The 20,010-nt window shown below is 43.9% G+C and overlaps 2 protein-coding genes and 3 long non-coding RNA genes across 8 annotated transcripts in view; all 5 read left to right on the top strand.

The window, feature by feature from the left end:
• The first annotated feature begins 196 nt into the window (after positions 1–196).
• LOC118560150 lies at positions 197–1,280 on the top strand. Its single transcript, XM_036130905.1, has 5 exons — positions 197–425; positions 534–599; positions 708–911; positions 1,020–1,085; positions 1,194–1,280. The coding sequence occupies exons 1-5, from the start codon at positions 243–245 to the stop codon at positions 1,278–1,280; spliced, it is 606 nt and encodes a 201-aa protein (XP_035986798.1). The 5' UTR covers positions 197–242.
• A 2,086-nt stretch (positions 1,281–3,366) lies between these two features.
• The window catches only part of LOC118560160, a 61,964-nt gene continuing 45,320 nt past the window's right edge, over positions 3,367–20,010 (top strand). Inside the window, exon 1 of the long non-coding RNA XR_004929133.1 lies at positions 3,367–5,098. This is a non-coding gene — a long non-coding RNA (uncharacterized LOC118560160). The remainder of the gene's footprint in view (positions 5,099–20,010) is intronic.
• Positions 8,560–19,994, top strand: LOC118560151 (tripartite motif-containing protein 16-like). The gene is made up of 2 exons (XM_036130906.1): positions 8,560–8,746; positions 18,333–19,994. The coding sequence occupies exons 1-2, from the start codon at positions 8,726–8,728 to the stop codon at positions 19,992–19,994; spliced, it is 1,683 nt and encodes a 560-aa protein (XP_035986799.1). The 5' UTR covers positions 8,560–8,725.
• LOC118560159 lies at positions 12,799–14,089 on the top strand. 4 transcript variants are annotated; one of them, XR_004929130.1, is made up of 5 exons: positions 12,799–13,078; positions 13,292–13,447; positions 13,539–13,583; positions 13,746–13,934; positions 14,012–14,089. It is a non-coding gene; the product is annotated as an uncharacterized LOC118560159 (long non-coding RNA). The 4 variants fall into 4 exon arrangements; XR_004929131.1 differs by lacking the exon at positions 12,799–13,078 and adding an exon at positions 13,182–13,214 and having other exon boundaries at positions 13,312–13,447; XR_004929132.1 differs by lacking the exon at positions 12,799–13,078 and adding an exon at positions 13,195–13,214.
• Positions 17,202–17,600, top strand: LOC118560157. Its single transcript, XR_004929125.1, has 2 exons — positions 17,202–17,270; positions 17,360–17,600. It is a non-coding gene; the product is annotated as an uncharacterized LOC118560157 (long non-coding RNA).

Raw genomic sequence — 20,010 nt, 5'->3', positions numbered from 1 at the left:
TGCAACACAACCATAAGGAGCTCCCTCACAAATAACCTGTGGCCTCAACTTATCTATGTCGTGGCCACGCGTTAGTAATGCGTGGTCACGACTTAACATCTTAAAAAAAAAATTCTGTCCATGTCACCAGAGGGGCTCCATAAATCAGAGCTTTACATGTTGGATGAATTTATATCTGATAATATTTCTGAATTGATTGAGGTAATTATTTAATCTCCTAGGAAAAGGAGTCAGAGTTAAAGATGGTGGACAGATTCATCTCTGAGGAACTAGGAGAGGTCAAAGACGTCCATAGTCCACAGAAGAAAAAGCGTCCTCAGAGCTCTAGGAAGTCCTGCAGTAGGTACCACCATGGACGGTACGAGGTGCTACCGGTCACCCCAAAGGAAGCAGAACTTGAAGAGGCACCAGCAGAGATGAATGAGGTAAATTATTTTTGTTTTTAAAGGACTGGAATCAGAGCTCTAGATGGTGGATTAATTATATCTGATAATATTTCTGAATTGATTTAGTTAAATAATTTTATCTCTTAGGAAAAGGAGTCCGAGTTGAAGATGGTGGATGAATTCATCTCTGAGGAACTTTCAAAGATTAATGAGGTAAATTATTTTAACTTTAAAAAGGTGGAATCAGAGCTTTAGATGGTGGATGAATTTATATCTGATGACATTTCTGAAATTATTTAGTTAAATAATTGTATCTCTTAGAAAAAGATGTTGGAGTTAAAGATGGTGGACAGATTTATCTCTGAGGAACTAGGAGAAGTCAAAGACATCCACAATCCACAGAAGAAAAAGCGTCCTCAGAGCTCCAGGAAGTCCTGCAGTAGGTACCACCATGGACGGTACGAGGTGCTACCGGTCACCCCAGAGGAACCAGAACTTGAAGAGGCACCAGCAGAGATGAACGAGGTAAATTATTTTAACTTTAAAGAGATGGAATCAGAGCTTTAGATGGTGGATGAATTTATAGCTGATAATATTTCTGAAATCATTTAGTGAAATTGTTTTATTTCTTAGGAAATGGTGTCAGAGTTGAAGATGGTGGATGAATTCATCTGTGAGGAGCTTTCAGAGATGAATGAGGTAAATATTTTTGTTTTTAAAGGAAAGGAATCAGAGCTTTAGATGGTGGATTAATTTATATCTGATAATATTTCTGAACGGATTGAGGTAAATTGTTTTATCTCTTAGGAAAAGGAGTCAGAGTTGAAAATGGTGGATGAATTCTTCTGTGGGGAGCTTTCAGAGATGAATGAGGTAAATATTTTAGTTTTTTAGGGAAAAGAATCAGAACTTTAGATGTAAGATTAATTTATATCTGATAATATTTCCGAAATGATTATGGTAATGATTTAATCTCTTAGGAAAAGGAGTCAGAGTTGAAAATGGTGGACGAATTCATCTCTGAAAATGGAGGCTTGAAGGATAGAGTTGCTACAGCTACAGCAAAACAGCAGAACAGAGGAGTTGGAGTCAGGATCCAAAGGTTCCTTCAAAAATACAGTGAGGGACGATACAAGAGAGTTTCACCAGAGTTATTGGCTGTTAAAGAGGAACTGAGAAAGCAGGAGACGGATGTTACAGAGGTTCAAAAATCTGTGTCAGAGGAGCAGATTCATCAAGTAATGAATAGAAAGGAAAGAGAAGTTAAGCCGGCACCAGAGGCTACCACACAGGTTGATGAGCCGCTGCCCATGGATTCAGGCTCAGAGAAGGAGGAGCAGCAGTCATTCATCAGCCTGCTGGTTCATGCACTGGTTATACAGGCTGTTACTAAATCAAAGATGAGGTGCAAATACACAAAGTTTCAAGAAATCACCAGGAGGCTGTCTGAGAAACTCTGTGCTGAGGTGGAGGGAGAAGAATTTAAGAAGAACCAAAGTAGCCTGAATACGCTCAGCGCTGACATCTTGAGAGCCTCCTGTAAAAAGACTGGCTGCTCACATACAAACCTTCTTTCAATACTGGGCCATAAGGACTCAAATGTAGAGGAGGCTGTACTTTCTGTTTGCAAAGAGAAAATCCTGAAGACAGCCAAGGAACCCATCCTGAAAAGGTTCTTCTCGTCTGTCGGCAAAGCCCTCTGCAAGCCCTTTAAAAAGGCCTGAGGGCAACCTGGAGTCATCCGGTTAGAACACTACCTGCTAAAATCTACACGGCAGGTTTCCAACCAGAAGTCTGGAAATAATCAACACAGCTACATTCACTGACCAAACATTTCCACCAAATCTTTACCAAGTCGGCACCCAGTAGACATGGCCTGAATGGGACATAATTTAATCCACAGGCAGACAGATGGATGATGGTGTCAGAAATGTTGACTTTCAGGAGGCCGCTACGTCAGAAAGGGCCACCAGAGAGCATGAGTGGTGGCATGGTGAGTGAAGCAGTGGTGTCACAGGCAGCTACCGGAGCGTCTGGCAGTCAGTCAGAGCAGCAGGTGAAGGTCAGTGGACACAGAGTCTGTCTCGCAGGCTCGTCAGACAGCATCACCAGCACTTGATGGAGTTGGATGGAGTTTGTGTTGTGGGTTTGTGTGAGGATGGCTTGTAGAGATCCACTAGCCTAGCTGATGGAGCATACCGATGTCTTGGTGAACAATGCTGGAACCAGACATCTGTAAGCCCCACATGCTGCGTATTTAGGCTGTGTGAGAGTTTATTTGTTACCATTGGTGAGCATGTGGGATATACAGATGTTGCAGCTGACCCATGCTGGAACCAGACATCTGTATTTCCTCACATGCTGCCATTGAGCCTGGAAGGTCGTTTTGTGGCCTTGCCTGAAATATGCGGTGTAAAATCGTCATGGTTACCAATTGTCATGTTTAACGTAGGAAAAGGTAAGGGAAAAACTAAAACATACACACCAGTGAATCATGACTTTACCCCCACCACCACCTCAAAGCCGGGCATACACTGTACGACTTTTTGCGCTTTTCGGGCTGATTCTTCAGTCGTACGAGAATTCTTTTGATCGGGCCGAGTTTCAGCTTGATCGTGCGTCCTGCGTAGTTTAGTATACAAGGGCTACCAAGGGGCGATTAGCCTCTCAACATCTCTCTATCAGGCTCCTCTCCTGTAGAACCAACTCCCAGTTTTTGTCCGTGAGGCAGACACCCTGTCTACTTTTAAGACTAATCTTAAAACTTTCCTTTTTGACAAAGCTTATAACTAGAGTGGCTTATGTTGCCCTGACCTACCTATGGGGTTGTTCTTCTATGGGCTTAGGCTGCTGGAGGACATCAGGGTCTATTTTTCTCACTCTATTAAGTTCTACTGTTCTTCAATTATGCATTGCTTGTCGTCATTTCTGCTTTTTGTTCTCTCTCTTTTTTTTCTTCATAGTAGGTACATTTGGTCTGGCGTTCTGTTATCTAAGACATTATCCAGGGAAGACAGCTTTGGACAGCTATTACCATTTAATATATAACAGATTACTGGATTAATGTGTTCTTCTGTGCTTGTTTGTCTCTCTTGCTGTGTTTCTGCTCTGTCTTCTGTAACCCCCAGTCGGTCGAGGCAGATGACCGTTCATACTGAGCCTGGTTCTGCTGGAGGTTTTCCTTCCCGTTAATGGGGAGTTTTTCTTCCCACGTTGGGATTTTGATGGAATCAATTGGTTCCCTTATATAGGAAATTGTTCGACCAATCTGTATAACCTGACCCAATCTGTATAATATGACTGAACTTGACTTTGTAAAGTGCCTTGAGATGACATGTTTCATGAATTGGCGGTATATAAATAAATTGAATTAAATTGAATTGAACTACCGATCAGGAATAGGAAGGTCAGTTGAAAATCAAACATGTTTGAAATTCAGTCGGCCCTCGTGAGTGATTGTGAGTGATTGTGAGTGATCGTGATCGCGTCCTGCTGTTGAAGCGGAGTTACGACCGTCTTCGAGCCGATTTCCCCCGACCTCGCGCACTACGCACGTGCAAACAGGTAAATTTTTCTTCGTATTCTCAGACGAAAACATAGGAGCGGGAGAAGCATGACCGCGGTACGTGTACAGAGGAGTAACTTGTAGAATTGCCAAGGCAGCGCGTTTTGTTCTGGTAAGCCTCATATTTAACAGTGAGCTTCCACACTTCCGCCTTTTCTTCTTCTACTGCTGACATTTGGCTTCCCGGTAGACCAGTCCAAGCAGCGCCATCTCTCTACGGGGCTGAGTCCGACGTGTGGTTTTTGAACGCACTGTGTGAGCATTTAGGTCGCATCCGAGTGTCGGGCCACACAGTGTAAGAACAGAGATGGAGAGCTGTGAACTTTTAAAGCCTGCTGTTTCGTCATACAGTTTGAGCTGTATATGAGTACCACGATTGAATATATCGTACAGTGTATGCCCGGCATAAGATCAAGTCATAGGTGCCCTTAGTGAGTCTATAAAAACAAAACTAATAAAATCTGGGCCATTGGAGGTGACCTTGGAAGGAGGACTAGAACAGAACAACAAAGAGCAACTTAGCAAAAAGGTCAGGGGGCTAGAACCTGGGCCCAGAAACTGGAATGTGACGCTGGGCTATGGAGGATTGAACCCCAGACAGGACACCGTGGTGGAGCTCTGGAGGGCAACTGGAAGACCTGGAGATCCCTTGATGCAGCCCTGGATAGCAGCGTGGAAGCTGGTGGATCCCTCAATGAAGCCATGGAGAGTGGGGTGGAAGACTGTAGATACCTCCACAATGCCATGGAGCATGGCCTGAAAGCTGGTAGATTCCTCCATGGAGCCCTGGAGAGAGAGGAGAAAACCAGTAGTCCCCTCGCTAGAGCGCTAGACATGAGGTGGTCCCAACTGGACACCCTCGTCGGAGAACTTTTAATCAGTAAAACAAAGCGGTTACCCCTTGAAGAACTTAGATCAGGAAAAGAACGCTGGTGTGAAGTTGAAGATTGGGAATGCTGATGGTGATGAAAGGTCCAGATATATGGATGGCAGTGATGAACATGGAATGACCGTGAGTTTAGAAGGTAACAAAGATGGCAGAGTTAGGACTGTGGAAGGCAATGACCGTGACTGAGCAAGGAGTATAGATGGCAAATAAGACGAAGAACATGGCAAGGAAGATGATGATGATGACTGAGCCATGAAGGTAGACGGTAAAGATGAAGATCATGACTGGACTCTGAATGGACTCTGGAGCACTGAGGAGTGGAGTCTGGGGTGACGATAAGTTGACACTATGAAGCGGCACGCAGTCTTGGACTCTCATGCAGTAGATCAATGGGTCTGATCAAAGCAGAGAACTTGGCAGGGCATGGACAGCTCTGCTGATATGGACGGTCAGAAAGGAAAGTTCCAGACCATTTGATCCTCCTCACCATGTATGTCTTATGGTGTCAACGGTGTTTGTGGCGCGAGGATGAAGCAGCGGCAGGCGTCAACTGGACCCCTGAAAGCAGAGACATTAGACAGACCCTAGGCAGCAGGTAGATAAGCACAGGACAGATTCTTGGCAGTAGGAAGGAAAGATATCCATTCACCCAGACAACTCAGAATGAATAGCCACATCTAATCTCAAATAGTGAACTAAGACCTTTGAGAAGCTGCTCATCAATATCCATACTGATGTTGGACTTCTTGAAGCTTCTGTCCAAGTTCTGACTTGATTCCTGTGTCGTGGTGAGAGGAGGAAAAGCTGGACCAACTTACTGAAAGGTACTTGGGAGGAGCGTTGTGTCGAAGTGGTTTTGATGAAAATTGTAAAAATACATAAACTTCCAATCTGGCATAAGGAGAACAGAGCTTTTACAAAGGACTGGACAGAAACACGGAAACAGGCATATTTACAGTAGGATCACTTGGAGAGCAAAAGAAAGCGGTAAGTATACTCTGAGGAAAAGAGGAGACATGACAGGCAAACCAGAAGGGCTGATAAGGATAGATGAGCTGCAGCTGAAGGAGAGAGAATGCAGAACAATCAGGGGATGTGTGAAGTGGCTGAGACAAAGTAAAAGAATGGAGAAGAGGACGAAAAAGGGTAAATAATCCTGAATGGAGCTGAACAAGAAATCCTGAGGAAAATGTCAAACGAGGATCTAGTAAGAAACAACATACATGTCAAAGGATTACAAAAGAACACAAAAGAATGAACTAAAGGAATACACTACACAATACATAGCGTAATAAAGGCACATATATGGCAACACCTTGCATACAATAATGAAGAGAGAACAGAACCAGATAAGGCTAGACCTAACATTAAATAATTATCAAACGAAGACAAAGAAAATCAAAATATAAACACCAACAAAACATGACATTAATATTGGAATCAGACATCTTTAAACCTTATATAACAGGCAATAGCCTTGTAGGGGCATTTCTGACAATTGCTTGGTCAGTGGGGTTTTTAGCTGTCATGGGAACTAATTTTAGAATAAGAACTTCAAACCCTACATGCCAGGCAATGAGAATGGGTTGGTATTTAGTGCCTCTGCAGGTCATGTGGGAAATACAGATGTCTGGTTCCTCCATTTACTACCATTATATCTGTATTCCCCACATGCCAGGTAATGCCCCTATTTGAGCTTTTTGTGTTATTGCCTGGCATGTGGTGCTTACAGCTGTCATGGTTACTAATGCTGGAACCATACATCTGCAGGCCCCACATGCCAGATGATGAGTGTTGGTCAGGTTTGGTATTTTGTGTTGCTGTGTTTCATAGCATGTGGGGCATCTAAATGTCTGGTTCCTCCGTTGGCCACCATCATATTTTTATGCCCACATGCTAAGGATTGAGCCTGGATGGGTGTTTTGTGCTGTTGTCTTGCATGTGGGGCTTACAGTTGTCATGGTCACTAATACTAGAACCACACAGCTAAATGCTCCACGTGTCAGACAATGAGCCTGGGTGAATGTTTTCGCTGTTGCTTGGTATGTGTGTTATTGTGTTACAATGTTTGAGCCCGGGTGGGCGTGTCATGCTGTGGCCTGGCATATGGGGTGTACAGATGTTATTGTGCCTCAGTGTTGGCTCCAGACATGAGTACACCCCATAGGCCAGGCAATGAAACTGGGTGAGTTTTAGAATAAGAGCTTCAAACCCTGCATGCCAGGCAATGAGAATGGGTTGGTATTTAGTGCCTCTGCAGGTCATGTGGGAAATACAGATGTCTGGTTCCTCCATTTACTACCATGATATCTGTATACCCCACATGCCAGGTAATGCCCCTAGTTGAGCGTTTTGTGCTGTTGCCTGTCATGTGTTGCTTACAGCTGTCATGGTTACTAATGCTGGAACCATACATCTGCAGGCCCCACATGCCAGACAATGAGCCAGGGTTAGTAGGTTGTGTTGTTGTGTTTAGTAGCATGTGGGGCATCTAAATGTCTGGTTCCTCCATTGGCCACCATGATAGGTTTATGCCCATATGCTAGGGATTCAGAATTGATGGGTGTGTTGTGCTGTTGTTTTATCACTTTATTTTAGATCTATAATTACATATAAATACAGTATATATATATAATATATATATATATATATATATATATATATATATATATATATATATATATATATATATATATATATATATATATACAGTATATATATGTCTGAATTCAGGGGCTGCATCCTTCAAAGGACCTGGTCTGCTTGGGCTGGGTCCTTCATGAGCCGCCAGAAGAGAATATTGGAGCAAAACGTTAATCCTGTTGTCTCCACTGTACATAACTGCACATATTTTTTACTTTCCCATTTATATATTCATTATGGCCAAAAATCTTTTATTTAAAATGTTGTTTCATCAACTGTTATAATATCCTAATTTATTAATCAGCCAAATGTTTAATTTCATATTAAAATATACCACAAAACAAAACTAATTGATGACAAATACCCTTTTTCCAAATCAATAATAATAAATTAATACAAATTAATTAATTCCAAGCTAAGCACTAACCCTATAACTTTGGGAGGAAGGTTTAAATCAGTTTATTGTAGCAAATAATAATGAATAAACCGAACATTGACATTATATATCTTGTAATGAAGATAGATAAGATTAGATATCTTATTCCTCATAGTGTAAAGCTAGCACATTTCTGAAAGCAGTGTGTCTGTAGAAAGCTCTCCTCTCTCGGCGTGGTGAGCCTCGGCTGCCCAGTGGCTGTAAACTGACAACAGGATCTGGCTGCAGTCCGATCACTCTTGAGCGTTTTTTTAATTCAAGCGATGTGCCAACTAACCGGGCACATATTCCGGTTTTAGAAAGCTAACTTCTCGCCTAAAAACTTTTTAAAATTTACTTTTATGCCATAAAAAACGTAATATAGTCAACTTTATTCACAGCTTTTCAGTCCCCGTCACCATTGCTGTTTCTGGATAAAACGTTCTCTACAACCTACAATGAATTATAGGATAGGATTAGCAGTGAAGGACACACCGGACCCATCGTTTAAATTCTACAAAAGAAGGACACGTTTGTCGACCGCATTAGAAGGAGTCTTTGAAGGATTTGAGAATTTGAATAGCCTTCATCGCTTAATTTTATATTGAAATATACTATTAAACAAAATAATTGATGACAAATACCATTTTTCAACATTATTAAAACATTTTCCAAGCCAAGCCCGAACCGTATAACTTTCGGAGCAAGGCTTAAATTGGTTTACTTGTAGCGAACAATAATGAATAAACCAAACATTGACATTAGATATCTTGTAATGAAGATAGATAAGATTAGATATCTTATTCCTCTTAGCGTAAAGCCAGCACATGTCTGAAAGCAGTGTGTCGGTAGAAAGCTCTTCTCTCTCGGCGTGGTGAGCCTCGGCTGCCCAGTGGCTGTAAGCTGACAACAGGATCTGGCTGCAGTCCGATCACTCTTGAGCGTTTTTGTAATTCAAGCGATGTGCCAACTAACCGCGCACATATTCCAGTTTTAGAAAGCCAACTTCTCGCCTAAAAACTTTTAAAAATTTACTTTTATGCAATAAAATACGTAATATATTAAACTTTATTCACCACTGCTTTTTCCGGTTAAAAAATTCTCTTCAACCTACAGTGAATCATAAAATAGGATTAGCAATGAAGGATACATCGGCCCCACAGTACAAATCGAGGAAAAGGACACATTTGTCAACCACAATGAAAGAGTCTTTGAAGGATTTTAGAATTGGGGCAGCCTTCCTCGCTGGGCTGTGACTTAATCAGCCTATAAATTCCTCCTTCAAAGGATACAGCCCCTGAATTGAGACACAGCCAATGAGCCTGGGTGGGTGTTTTGTGCCACTGTCTGGCATGTGGCGTGTACAGGTGTTACTGTGGCCCACTGTTGGCTCCAAACATCTGTTCTCCCCACATTCCAGTCAGTGAGGCGTGGAGGGTGTTTGGTGCCATTGCCTGGCATGTGGGGTATCCAGATCTCTGGTACCATCATTGGTCACTGTGACATCTGTATGCCTCATAAGCCAGGTTAATGGATCTCTACAACCTGCTCCATACACACCAGCAATACAACCCCATCAAACTCCATCACCTGCTGGTGGTGCTATCTGATGCGTCTACGAGTCGTTCTCTGTGTCTGCTGACCTTTGCTTACTGTTCCAACTGACTACTGGACACACCGGTAACTACCTGTAACACCACCACCTCACTCATATTGTCATCACTCATGCCCTTTGGGGGCTGATCTAGACTTAGCGGCTTCCTGCATGATTCATTCTGACACCTGGCAGTGGTCTGCCTGTGGAGCAGAAATAAACCAAACTGGACCATTTCTACTGGGTGCTGACTTGTTGATTCGGGTTTTGGTCAGTGGGTGTAGCTGTGATTAAATTAAACTGCCATTACTGGCAACCTGCATGTGCCCATGTGTTACAAGGGCTCCTTGAAGATTTGTAGTAAATGCTAGCTGGTGTGTACTTGTATAGCGCTTTATCAAGTTTAACAACCCCTAAGCGCTTTACAGTACATTCAGTCATTCACCAGTTCATTCAGCCATTCACACGATGGTGCTGGTAAGCTACATTGTTGCCACAGCTGTCCTGGGAAAGACTAACAGAAGCAAAGTTTCCAGACAAAACAACTGGTGCCATCGGGCCCTCTGACCACCAACTGCAGAAAAAGCAGGAGAAGTGTCTTGCCCAAGGACACAATAACCCACTGGTTAAACGGTAAACTAGCTCCTGCGCCACTGTTGTCCTTGATTGAAGAGGTTGAAGTTAGTTTTCAGGTAAAGCTCAAAGCATTTTGGGAATCAATTCAAAGTAAAACCCTACTTTGTTTGAGGCCTTGCTGTTTTTTATGTGGTCTGAAAGGAAATGAGGCAGAGAGACGTGCAGCAAAGTTCTCTGTCCATGAGGACTCAAGGATAAGGCCACCTGCATTGAGGATTGACGCCTCTGTAAATGAATTACTCACCCTACCCTTGCTAAATTTCTGCAAACTGATTCACTCTCTGCTGGACTCATGAACCTTTAGGATGTACTCCATCTCTCACCCAGTCAATGTGTGATATTGCCTCCAGCCTCCCTAGACTCCCTAAGACCAAACTGATGTAGGCATTGGATGGATGATAACCCATCTTTCTAAGATTACTAAAGGAAAACACGACCAAAAAACAAAAAGCATGTGATGAGCTGCTGAGGGCATAAAGAGTCAGATAACCATTGTTAGTGGTCACAACTTTATATGTTCTAAATCCAGTGATTCAATTTAAAATTTGGATTTGAACAGGTTATTTTAAAGGAGTCCAATCTAAAAGCTAACTATTAGCTGTATGTTTGAGGTGCTTGTCTATTTCTGTACATTAATGGAGGGAAATTGACTCCAGTTTGCACATACTCATTTGGAGAGTCCACAATTACTTGGCATTTTATAAACGATCCTATTCTTCAAAAGTGACTTCATGACATATCATGGAGGATGGCTCATGGGATTCTGCCGGTCAGGACCGTCATGCACTCCCAGGACATGTCAGCTATATCTACGTACTCCCGACCTGGTTGTGGCACACCTGAGTCGGTGAGGCACCTGGTCTAAGAGTGCAGTGCTGCCGTAGACCAGTGGGCGAAGCCTGGTTCCTTGCAATTCCCGTACTTACCAGCAGGGGAGGTCCTTCTTACCAGAGTGGATTCTTAATGGGTGAGCTGCAGCACACAAGTTGTAAAGAACACTGTGCCAAGCATTAGCTCACCCTTGCTGCCATCAAAGATACCATATAGACCTCCAGAAACTTGCTGGTGAGAAAGCACAAGCAGATTCCCCCCGTGGCTGTGATCCAGGTGGCAGAAGCAAAACAAAGCCCGGCACAGCTGCAAGCTGCTGGGAGCAAAGAGAGGACACAGCCACAAAGAAGCATCGCCTCTGTGCCCATTCGGAAGAAGGAACCAGAGCCACACAGGAAAAGGTCAAAGCAGCAGCGGCCTGGCTCTCCGGGTGAGGCAGGTGGGCAGGAGCATCAGGGTGGGCATCCCCTCTGACCATCAACACTGTTTGCAAGAATGGGCCGGTTATTTAAAATTGTTAAGACATCACCTCTCTCCTGTGCAGATTTTAAACGTGCAGTGTCACTTTTAAAATGTTCTATGAGAAAATCTCATACAAACCATTTTTAAAAATTATTTAAAACATTGACATTATGACCAAAGTCTGACAGACAACCTTGGCCCCAGTTCCTACCTCCTACATGCCCCAGCATGCCAATCAACAAGCTGAGCTTTTAGGAGTTAGCTGTAGTTCTGTTTTCTGCCCTCTGGTTCTAGTATTTGGATATGCAGGGAGGGTGACCTTGTGACAGTCAGCTGCAAGGCTGGTCTGAGGCTTCTTCACTTTTATTTGTTTTGGTCAAGATTCCCAGCTCTGTTGGTTTATTACGTGATTATCATTTTTCTTTAAAACTAACTTCAACCTCTGCTATTGGTCAGAACTTTATATGTTATCTGTCCTTTGACCATCTTTAATGTATGGAGAGAAACAGGTTGTTAAAACCTTTCTGCCTCAGGACATTGAAAACATCATGCTTATGATACATAAAAAAGCTGATTACCTCTGTGGCAGACTGGTGAAATCTCCAGGGTGTAACCTAGCCCCGGACCAAATGACTACTGGATATTACCCACAGCTCATAAAATCCTTTTAGTTTGAAGGATTCTTTAAAGTAGTACAACATGTCAGTACCACTATCATACAGACTTGACAGATTCTATGCCGGATGCACTTCATGACACAAAAGGGCTTTAAACACCGACACTTCTCAAAAATCCCCAAATTGTTCCTCTGGCCACCCCCCTAGTACAAGTGCTCCTCTAAAATGCAAACTTAATCAACTGTCAGTGCCCCCTTCAAGATTCACCAATCCACAACCAGGATCAGAAGGACAATAGAAGACAATCACTCCCTCCACCAATCTCCTGCCTAGCTCAACCTGTGTGGAACTACACACCTCATCTACACCAGTAAGAAATTGTCTCCTCTCCTTTTAAAACACATTCTCAATCCAATCCAGTTTCAGTTTTTAATCCACCTACTTCTCCTTTTAAAGAGGTCCACTGTTTCTCGTTCCCTGCATCCGTTTGAAGACCTTTCCATCAGAATCTTCAAGCCGCTCCTCTGGTGGCTCTCCTGGCACAAGAACTCCTCTGTAACTCATCACTCACCGACCTGCCTGTCCACCCTTCAATGTTTCACTGATCAACAACTCCAACAAGGAAAAGAAGCACCAAAGGAGACATTATTAACTCCACCAATCTGGATATCTTTGCCTTCTATGCACCGGTAAGAAACCATTTCCATCTTTTTCTGTGTATGAAACATTTCTGAAGTCTTAGAATTACTTTTGCCATCTCTCCTTAAACAAAATCTGATTTATTTTTCATTGCTCAGATAATGGACTCCAGCAAAGTGTTCCTAAGTCCCTACATCTGTCTTAATAACGCTCCTTAAGAACCACCACACTGCTCCTCCAGCAGTCCTCCTGGCTCACCTGCTTGTCCACCCTTCAACAATTCACTGATCAACAACTCCAACCTGGAAAAGAAGGACAAAAGAAGACAATGACTAACTCCACCAATGACAAAGCTCCTTCCTAGCTCAACCTGTGTGGATATACTCAGCACATCTGCACCAGTAAGAATGTGTCTCCTTTCCTTTTACAACACATTCTCAATCCATTCCAGTTTAAGTTAGTAATCCACTTACCTTTCCTTTTAAAGAGGCGCTTTTTTCTTGAGGCAGACGCCTAGTTGTTCACCTCATACAAGTGGTAATCAGATTATCTTCTTCTTTATATCTAATATTCCTGGAGTTCTCACACTTACCTTTGCTGTCTCTCCTTAACAGAAATCTGTTTTGTCTGTCAGTACTCAGATGCTGGATTCCAGCGTATTGTTCCTCAGTCCCTCCATCTGTTTTGACAACTCTTCTTAAGAACCGCCCTCCTGGCACACCTGCCTGTCCATCCTTCAGAGATTCACCATAGTCACCTTGCCTGCACCAGTAAGAAACCTTCTCCACACATTTTACAACACATTCTGAACCCATTTCAGTTTCAGATATTAACCCACTTACTTCTCCCTTTAACGACCAGCAGGTCTCCTGAGGAAGACTACAGACTGTTCACCTCCTACAAGTGGTAATCCAGCTCTCTTGTTCTTTGAGAATAATGTTCCTGGAGTTCTGACATTTGCCTTTGCTGTCTCTTCTTAACAGAAATCTGTTTTCTTTGTCAATCCAGCATACTGTTTCTCATTCCTGGATTCTGTTTATTGAACTCTCCTTAAAAATCTCCACTCAGATTTTCTGGCTGACCTCCTGGAACAATGGCTCTTCTTTAAATCATCATTCCCTCACCTCCTGGTGAACCCTCCAACATTTCACAGAGCCACAACTCACACCTTGACAGGAAAGACAAAAGACACTTGTCATCTCCACCAATCTCCTGCCTAACTCAACCAGTGTGGATAAAGTCATCTTGTCTGCACCAGTAAGAAACCATCTCCACACATTCTCAACCTTCACACATTTCACTTTCAGATAGTAACCCATTACCTTTCCCCTTAGTGCCGTCCTGGGTTCTTGATCCATAGCAAGAAGAATCATCAAACTTTGCAGATTCACCAATAAACCTTTTAAACTTTCCTTTGGTTTCCATGATTATTACCTGAGTGAAACTTTCATTCTATAAGGAACATGACATTAGCTGGTCAAGAAGATGGCTGGGTCGATGGATGATTACCCAGCTTTCTGAAATAATAAAATAAAGTTTTCAAGAAAGTCAAATAGCAGAAGAACCTGCAGAAAAATATGCAAAGTTGAATTATATATGTTTTTTAAAGTTACAAAATAACAAATAATGGAAATTATATGTAGATGACATCCAAGAAAAGTCTGTGATGCTCAGACCAGGTGAGGGGAGGAGGATGTTGTCCATTAATCAAGCTGATTGCCCGTTTGGGAAAAAGTGCTCAGAAACCTGCTGGACCTGGAACAAAGATGATCTGATGATCCTGAGTGAAATCTGTTCATGTGTGGTGTGCTAGCTGTCTGACCGGAAACCACACACTGTACGACCAAACCTGTTATTTCTACGATTTTGTTGAATATTATTTTTGATGTTCTTGTCTACTTCCTGTTATGGGCGGAGATTTACACAGGTGGGCGCAATCTGCTAATAAAGGGCCACAGGCTGCTCTGGTGAGCACTGCACTCAGGCCAAATGAAACAGAGAGCTATGTTGTTTTTCCTTCGTCACGACCCGGCATTTCCAGCCCTTTACTGATGGCAGCGTCAACAGGTTATGGGCCCAGGAAGGAGTCTGGAAGCCGATGGAACCGATTATGCTTTGACGGAGATAAAAACAAGTATGAGTTGTGGGAAACAAAGTTTTTGTCCCACTTATGTCTGCTTGAGCTGAAGAGTACCATATTACTGAAGGGTGAACCCGATGACGTGGAAGAAGACGCCACTAAAATTGAAGAGGCATATGCAGAATTAATTCAAGCATTGGACGATAAGAGTCTTTCCCTTGTGGTGAGAGATGCTGCGGATGATGGCAGAAAAGCCCTAAAGATCCTCAGAGATCGCTATGCTGGTTCGGGTAAGCCATGAGTGATTAGTTTGTATACGGAGCTGACGTCTCTTCAGAAAGGTGTCAATGAGAACGTGACTGACTACATTATCCGAGCAGAATCTGCAATTACAGCGCTGCGTAATGCAGGAGAAGTTTAAGTGATGGCCTGCTGACGGCAATGATATTAAAAGACATGCCTGATGAGTTCAAACCATTCTCTGTTTATGTTACACAGAGTGATAAAGAGTTAAGTTTTGCCCAATTTAAAATGAAGCTGAGAAGCTATGAGAGCACAGAGAAGTTGTGTGTTGCTGGCTCAGCTGAAGATTGTGTGATGAAAGTTAAAGGAAGAGACAATTGGAGCATAAAACTCACCTGTTACAACTGTGGCCAGAGAGGGTACAGAGCCCTGGATTGTCCTTCAACCTCGAGCGAGCGCAATGAGCTGAAACAGTGGTGTAGGTTCTGCAAGACCGCCACGCATAAGGATGCAAACTTCCCGTTAATGGGGAGTTTTTCTTCCCACTGTCGCTTCATGCTTGCTCAGTATGAGGGATTGCTGCAAAGCCATGTACAATGCAGACGACTCTCCCTGTGGCTCTACGGTTCCTCAGGAGTGAATGCTGCTTGTCGGGACTTTGAAGCAATCAACTGGTTTCCTTATAGGACATTTTTGACCAATCTGTATAATCTGACCCAATCTGTATAATATGATTGAACTTGACTTTGTAAAGTACCTTGAGATGGCATATTTCATGAATAAAATTGAATTGAACTTAGCAGTGTCATGTTTGTTTACTGATGTACTCAGGACGCACACACGGGACTAAAAGTTTAAGAGTCTTTATTTTAAGAGGTTAGCTGGATGGTGGGTGATGAAGACCGGAGGATCACGATTGCAGAGGGTCAGAGGTGTAGGTGACGGCAGGGGCTGACGGCCCGGAGCGAGAGTCCATAATCACTAGGTGGCTGGAAATGCTCAGCGCTTCTCAGCTAGCACGCCCCATAACTCTTCAGGGAAGACAGGACACAAATCGGAGTTTCTCCAGGGCGTTCAGTCAGGTTAGCAGGTCTTCAGCAACCCACAACAAAGTTCAGAGTCTTTCAGAGAGTCTGGCTGGACTAACCTTAAACGAGAGAGCAGAAACCAAACTTCCAACTGTTCTAGTTACCTGAATCACCACTTTTTTGTCCTATTTTCTATCTACATTTTATTCCTACTTGCTTTTATTCTCTTTAATTTCGCTATATTTTAATCATGTAAAGCACTTTGCATTTAACCTGACAACAGCCAGATGCATGTCTCGCTCCGCCTAGCTCCACTCACATACATCTGGGACGCCGCCACAGGAATTGCCTTTACTGAAGGCTGGGCCTTATCAAAACTCCTTGCATATGATTGGATAAGCCACTTGTCTGTCATCTTTATCGACGTGCTATTTCAACCACTCACACCGAAGCTAACCCTTGACGCTGATGAGAGCGACGCAGGAAAAATGTGTTGTATGTGTTTGCGGCTCTAGTGGCACACGTTTTATTGACAGTGAGCTGACAGGAAGAGGGGAAAGACAGGCGGCAAAGCGCCGCGGGTCGGAGTTGATCCCGGGCCGACCGCGTTGAGGACTAAAGGCCTCCTAACATGGTTCGCGCTACCCGCTCCGGGGCGCGTCCGCGTCTGCAGCGGGCGCGCCCCGGAAAACAAAACTTGCCAAATCCGGTCGGGAGAAGGGCGAAAACATCGTTTCCACCAACAAAAGCCTTCAGAGGCGTTCTCTGATGTTCTTTTAATGAAACAATATTAGGTAGATTGGACAACACGGAAGAAATAGCAGCATCAATGCTAACGCTTGCTTCCTCGTCGAGCCGCCATTGCTATCAAAACAGTCTCACGTCATGGTCACGTCTCCACTACGTCACATCTATGAAATGCCAGCCCTGCGTCCTGATTGGCCAGACCATAAAATTGGTTGGAGAAATCACTTTCAACGGGGGATCTCCCAGATGTATGTGAGTGGAGCTAGGCGGAGCGAGACATGCATCTGGCTGTTGTCAGGTTACTTTGCATTGTCTTTGTACTGAATTGTGCTATATAAATAAATCAGCCAACACATCATCATCATCATCATCATCTTCTCTGCTGCAGCTCCAGCAAACATTGACACCAATTCTTCTATTTGTTTCAGATCAGCGAGGAGCAGGAGAAGGTGAAGCAGGAGATGGAGGACAAGGGCAGCAGCATGTGTGATGGAGGTGAAGCAGACTTCTAGAGGAGTCCTTGTTTTTGCCCCCAGCGTGTCTGACATCCCTCCTCTGTCTGTGTTCCCATCTCTCCTCTCCAGCCCCGCTGGTGAAAATCAAACAGAGCCTCACCAAGCTGAAGCAGGAGATGGTCCAGATGGACGTGAGGATAGGCGTGGTCCAGCACACGCTGCTGCAGGCCAAACTCAAAGAGAAGTCCAACATGACACGGGACATGCACGCCACCAACATCCCCGAGCCCGCCGCCGGGCCCTTGGCTTAGAACCGCCGACGGGACGGGCCCCAGAGCCCTCAGCAGGTTCTGTTCTTCCAGACGGGACGGGAGTGTTGTTCTGTCCTGAAGACTGAGCAGAAAACCAGCAAACATCTGTTTTTGTCTTAGAAAAACTATTTATTTCATTCTTTGATGTATTTTGTGTTTTTGTTGTTTAAATAAACAGATTTTTTTTCTAAACGGCTGAATTCTTTATAGGCGTAATTACGCAAAGCGTCCACCAGATGTCACCGTTGCAGCATCTAAATCAGCGTCTGTTGAGCTTTAAACGGATTAAAACTGATTAGTTTTGATGGGTGCAAAGAAAGAAAGATTTCCTGCAGAGCTCATCAGGAAAGCAGAAACTTCCCACAATATTTCAGCTGAGATTTACTGGAAATGTAAACCAAAACCTCTCATGACCGGATGTTTGTGCCGGAAAACGATGCTGAACCCTTCAAAACAAAATGCTTACAAATATAAAGAAAAGTAAGTGACAAAAAATAGCTTATTTCTTGCTGTACATACACTTTTAGTATAGATTCCCTACAATGTTGTATAAATGAGGCCCTGCTCCTTATCCTGCAGGCTGTAAAACCTGATAACCCTCCCTGTTCTTCCTGCTCTCAGACACACCTTGAAGCTGGTGGAGCAACATCTGCTGGAGGTGAAAGCTGATTGGCTGCAGCCTCTCTGCTCTGACACGTGATTGGTAGATCAGAGCTCAGAGCTGTTTCTGTTTTCAGGAAATGAAACTCACACAGTCACTGTGACCGAGAGGAGAAATGGAGCAGAACCAGCTGGACCGAGAAACCTTGTCCTGTTCGATCTGTCTGGATCTACTGAAGGATCCGGTGACTATTCCCTGTGGACACAGCTACTGTATGAAGTGTATTAAAAACTTCTGGGATGAAGAGGATCACAAAGGAATCCACAGCTGCCCTCAGTGCAGGGAGACCTTCACACCGAGGCCCGTTCTGAAGAAAAACACCATGTTAGCAGCTTTAGTGGAGCAGCTGAAGAAGACTGGACTCCAAGCTGCTCCTGCTGATCTCTGCTATGCTGGACCTGAAGATGTGGCCTGTGATTTCTGCTCTGGAAGAAAACTGAAAGCCATCAAGTCCTGTTTAGTCTGTCTGGCCTCTTTCTGTGAGAAACACCTTCAGCCTCATTATGATGTGGCTCCACTAAAGAAACACAAGCTGGTGGAGCCCTCCAAGAACCTCCAGGAGAACATCTGCTCTCGTCATGATGAGGTGATGAAGATGTTCTGTCGTACTGATCAGAAGTGTATCTGTTATCTCTGCTCTGTGGATGAACATAAAGGCCACGACACAGTGTCAGCTGCAGCAGAAAGGACTGAGAGGCAGAGAGAGCTGGAGGTGAGACGAGAAAACATCCAGCAGAGAATCCAGGACAGAGAGAAAGATGTGAAGCTGCTTCAACAGGAGCTGGAGGCCATCAAGCACTCTGCTGATAAAACAGTGGAGGACAGTGAGAAGATCTTCACTCAGCTGATCCGTCTCATCCAGAAAAGAAGCTCTGATGTGAAGCAGCAGATCAGATCCCAGCAGGAAACTGAAGGGAGTCGAGTCAAAGAGCTTCAGGAGAAGCTGGAGCAGGAGATCACTGAGCTGAAGAGGAAAGACGCTGAGCTGAAGCAGCTCTCAGACACAGAGGATCACAACCAGTTTCTCCACAACTACCCCTCACTGTCAGCACTCAGTGAGTCTACACACTCATCCAGCATCAAGATCCGTCCTCTGAGCTACTTTGAGGATGTGACAGCAGCTGTGTCAGAGCTCAGAGATCAACTACAGGACATCCTGAGAGACGCATGGACAAACATCTCACTGAGACTCACTGAGGTGGATGTTTTACTGTCAGAACCAGAACCAAAGAGCAGAGCTGGATTCTTGAGATATTCATGTGAAATCACACTGGATCCAAACACAGCATTCAGTTATCTGTTACTATCAGAAGGGAACAGGAAGGTGACAAGGATGAAACAACCTCAGTCTTATTCTAGTCATCCAGACAGATTCACTGATTGGCCTCAGGTTCTGAGTAGAGAGAGTCTGACTGGACGTTGTTACTGGGAGGTGGAGTGGAGAGAGAGAGTTTCTGTAGCAGTCGCATACAAGAATATCAGCAGAGGAGGAGGAGGGAATGAATGTGGATTTGGACATAATGACAAATCTTGGGCATTAATTTGTTACCAAGGAGGTTATAAATTTTATCACAACAACATCTGGACCTCCATCTCAGGTCCTGGTTCCTCCAGAGTAGGAGTGTACCTGGATCACAGAGCAGGTATTCTGTCCTTCTACAGCGTCTCTGAAACCATGACTCTCCTCCACAGAGTCCAGACCACCTTCACTCAGCCGCTACATGCTGGAGTTTTGGTTTCCTGGAGTTACAACTCTAATAAAAACTCTGTTGAGTTTTGTAAACTCAAGTAAACTGAAGTATTTCCAA

The sequence above is a fragment of the Fundulus heteroclitus genome, unplaced genomic scaffold, assembly GCF_011125445.2.
Source record: "Fundulus heteroclitus isolate FHET01 unplaced genomic scaffold, MU-UCD_Fhet_4.1 scaffold_390, whole genome shotgun sequence".
Taxonomy (NCBI): domain Eukaryota; kingdom Metazoa; phylum Chordata; class Actinopteri; order Cyprinodontiformes; family Fundulidae; genus Fundulus; species Fundulus heteroclitus.
The sequence above is the reverse complement of the archived record's forward strand: the minus strand, read 5'-3'. Positions and strand labels throughout refer to the sequence as shown.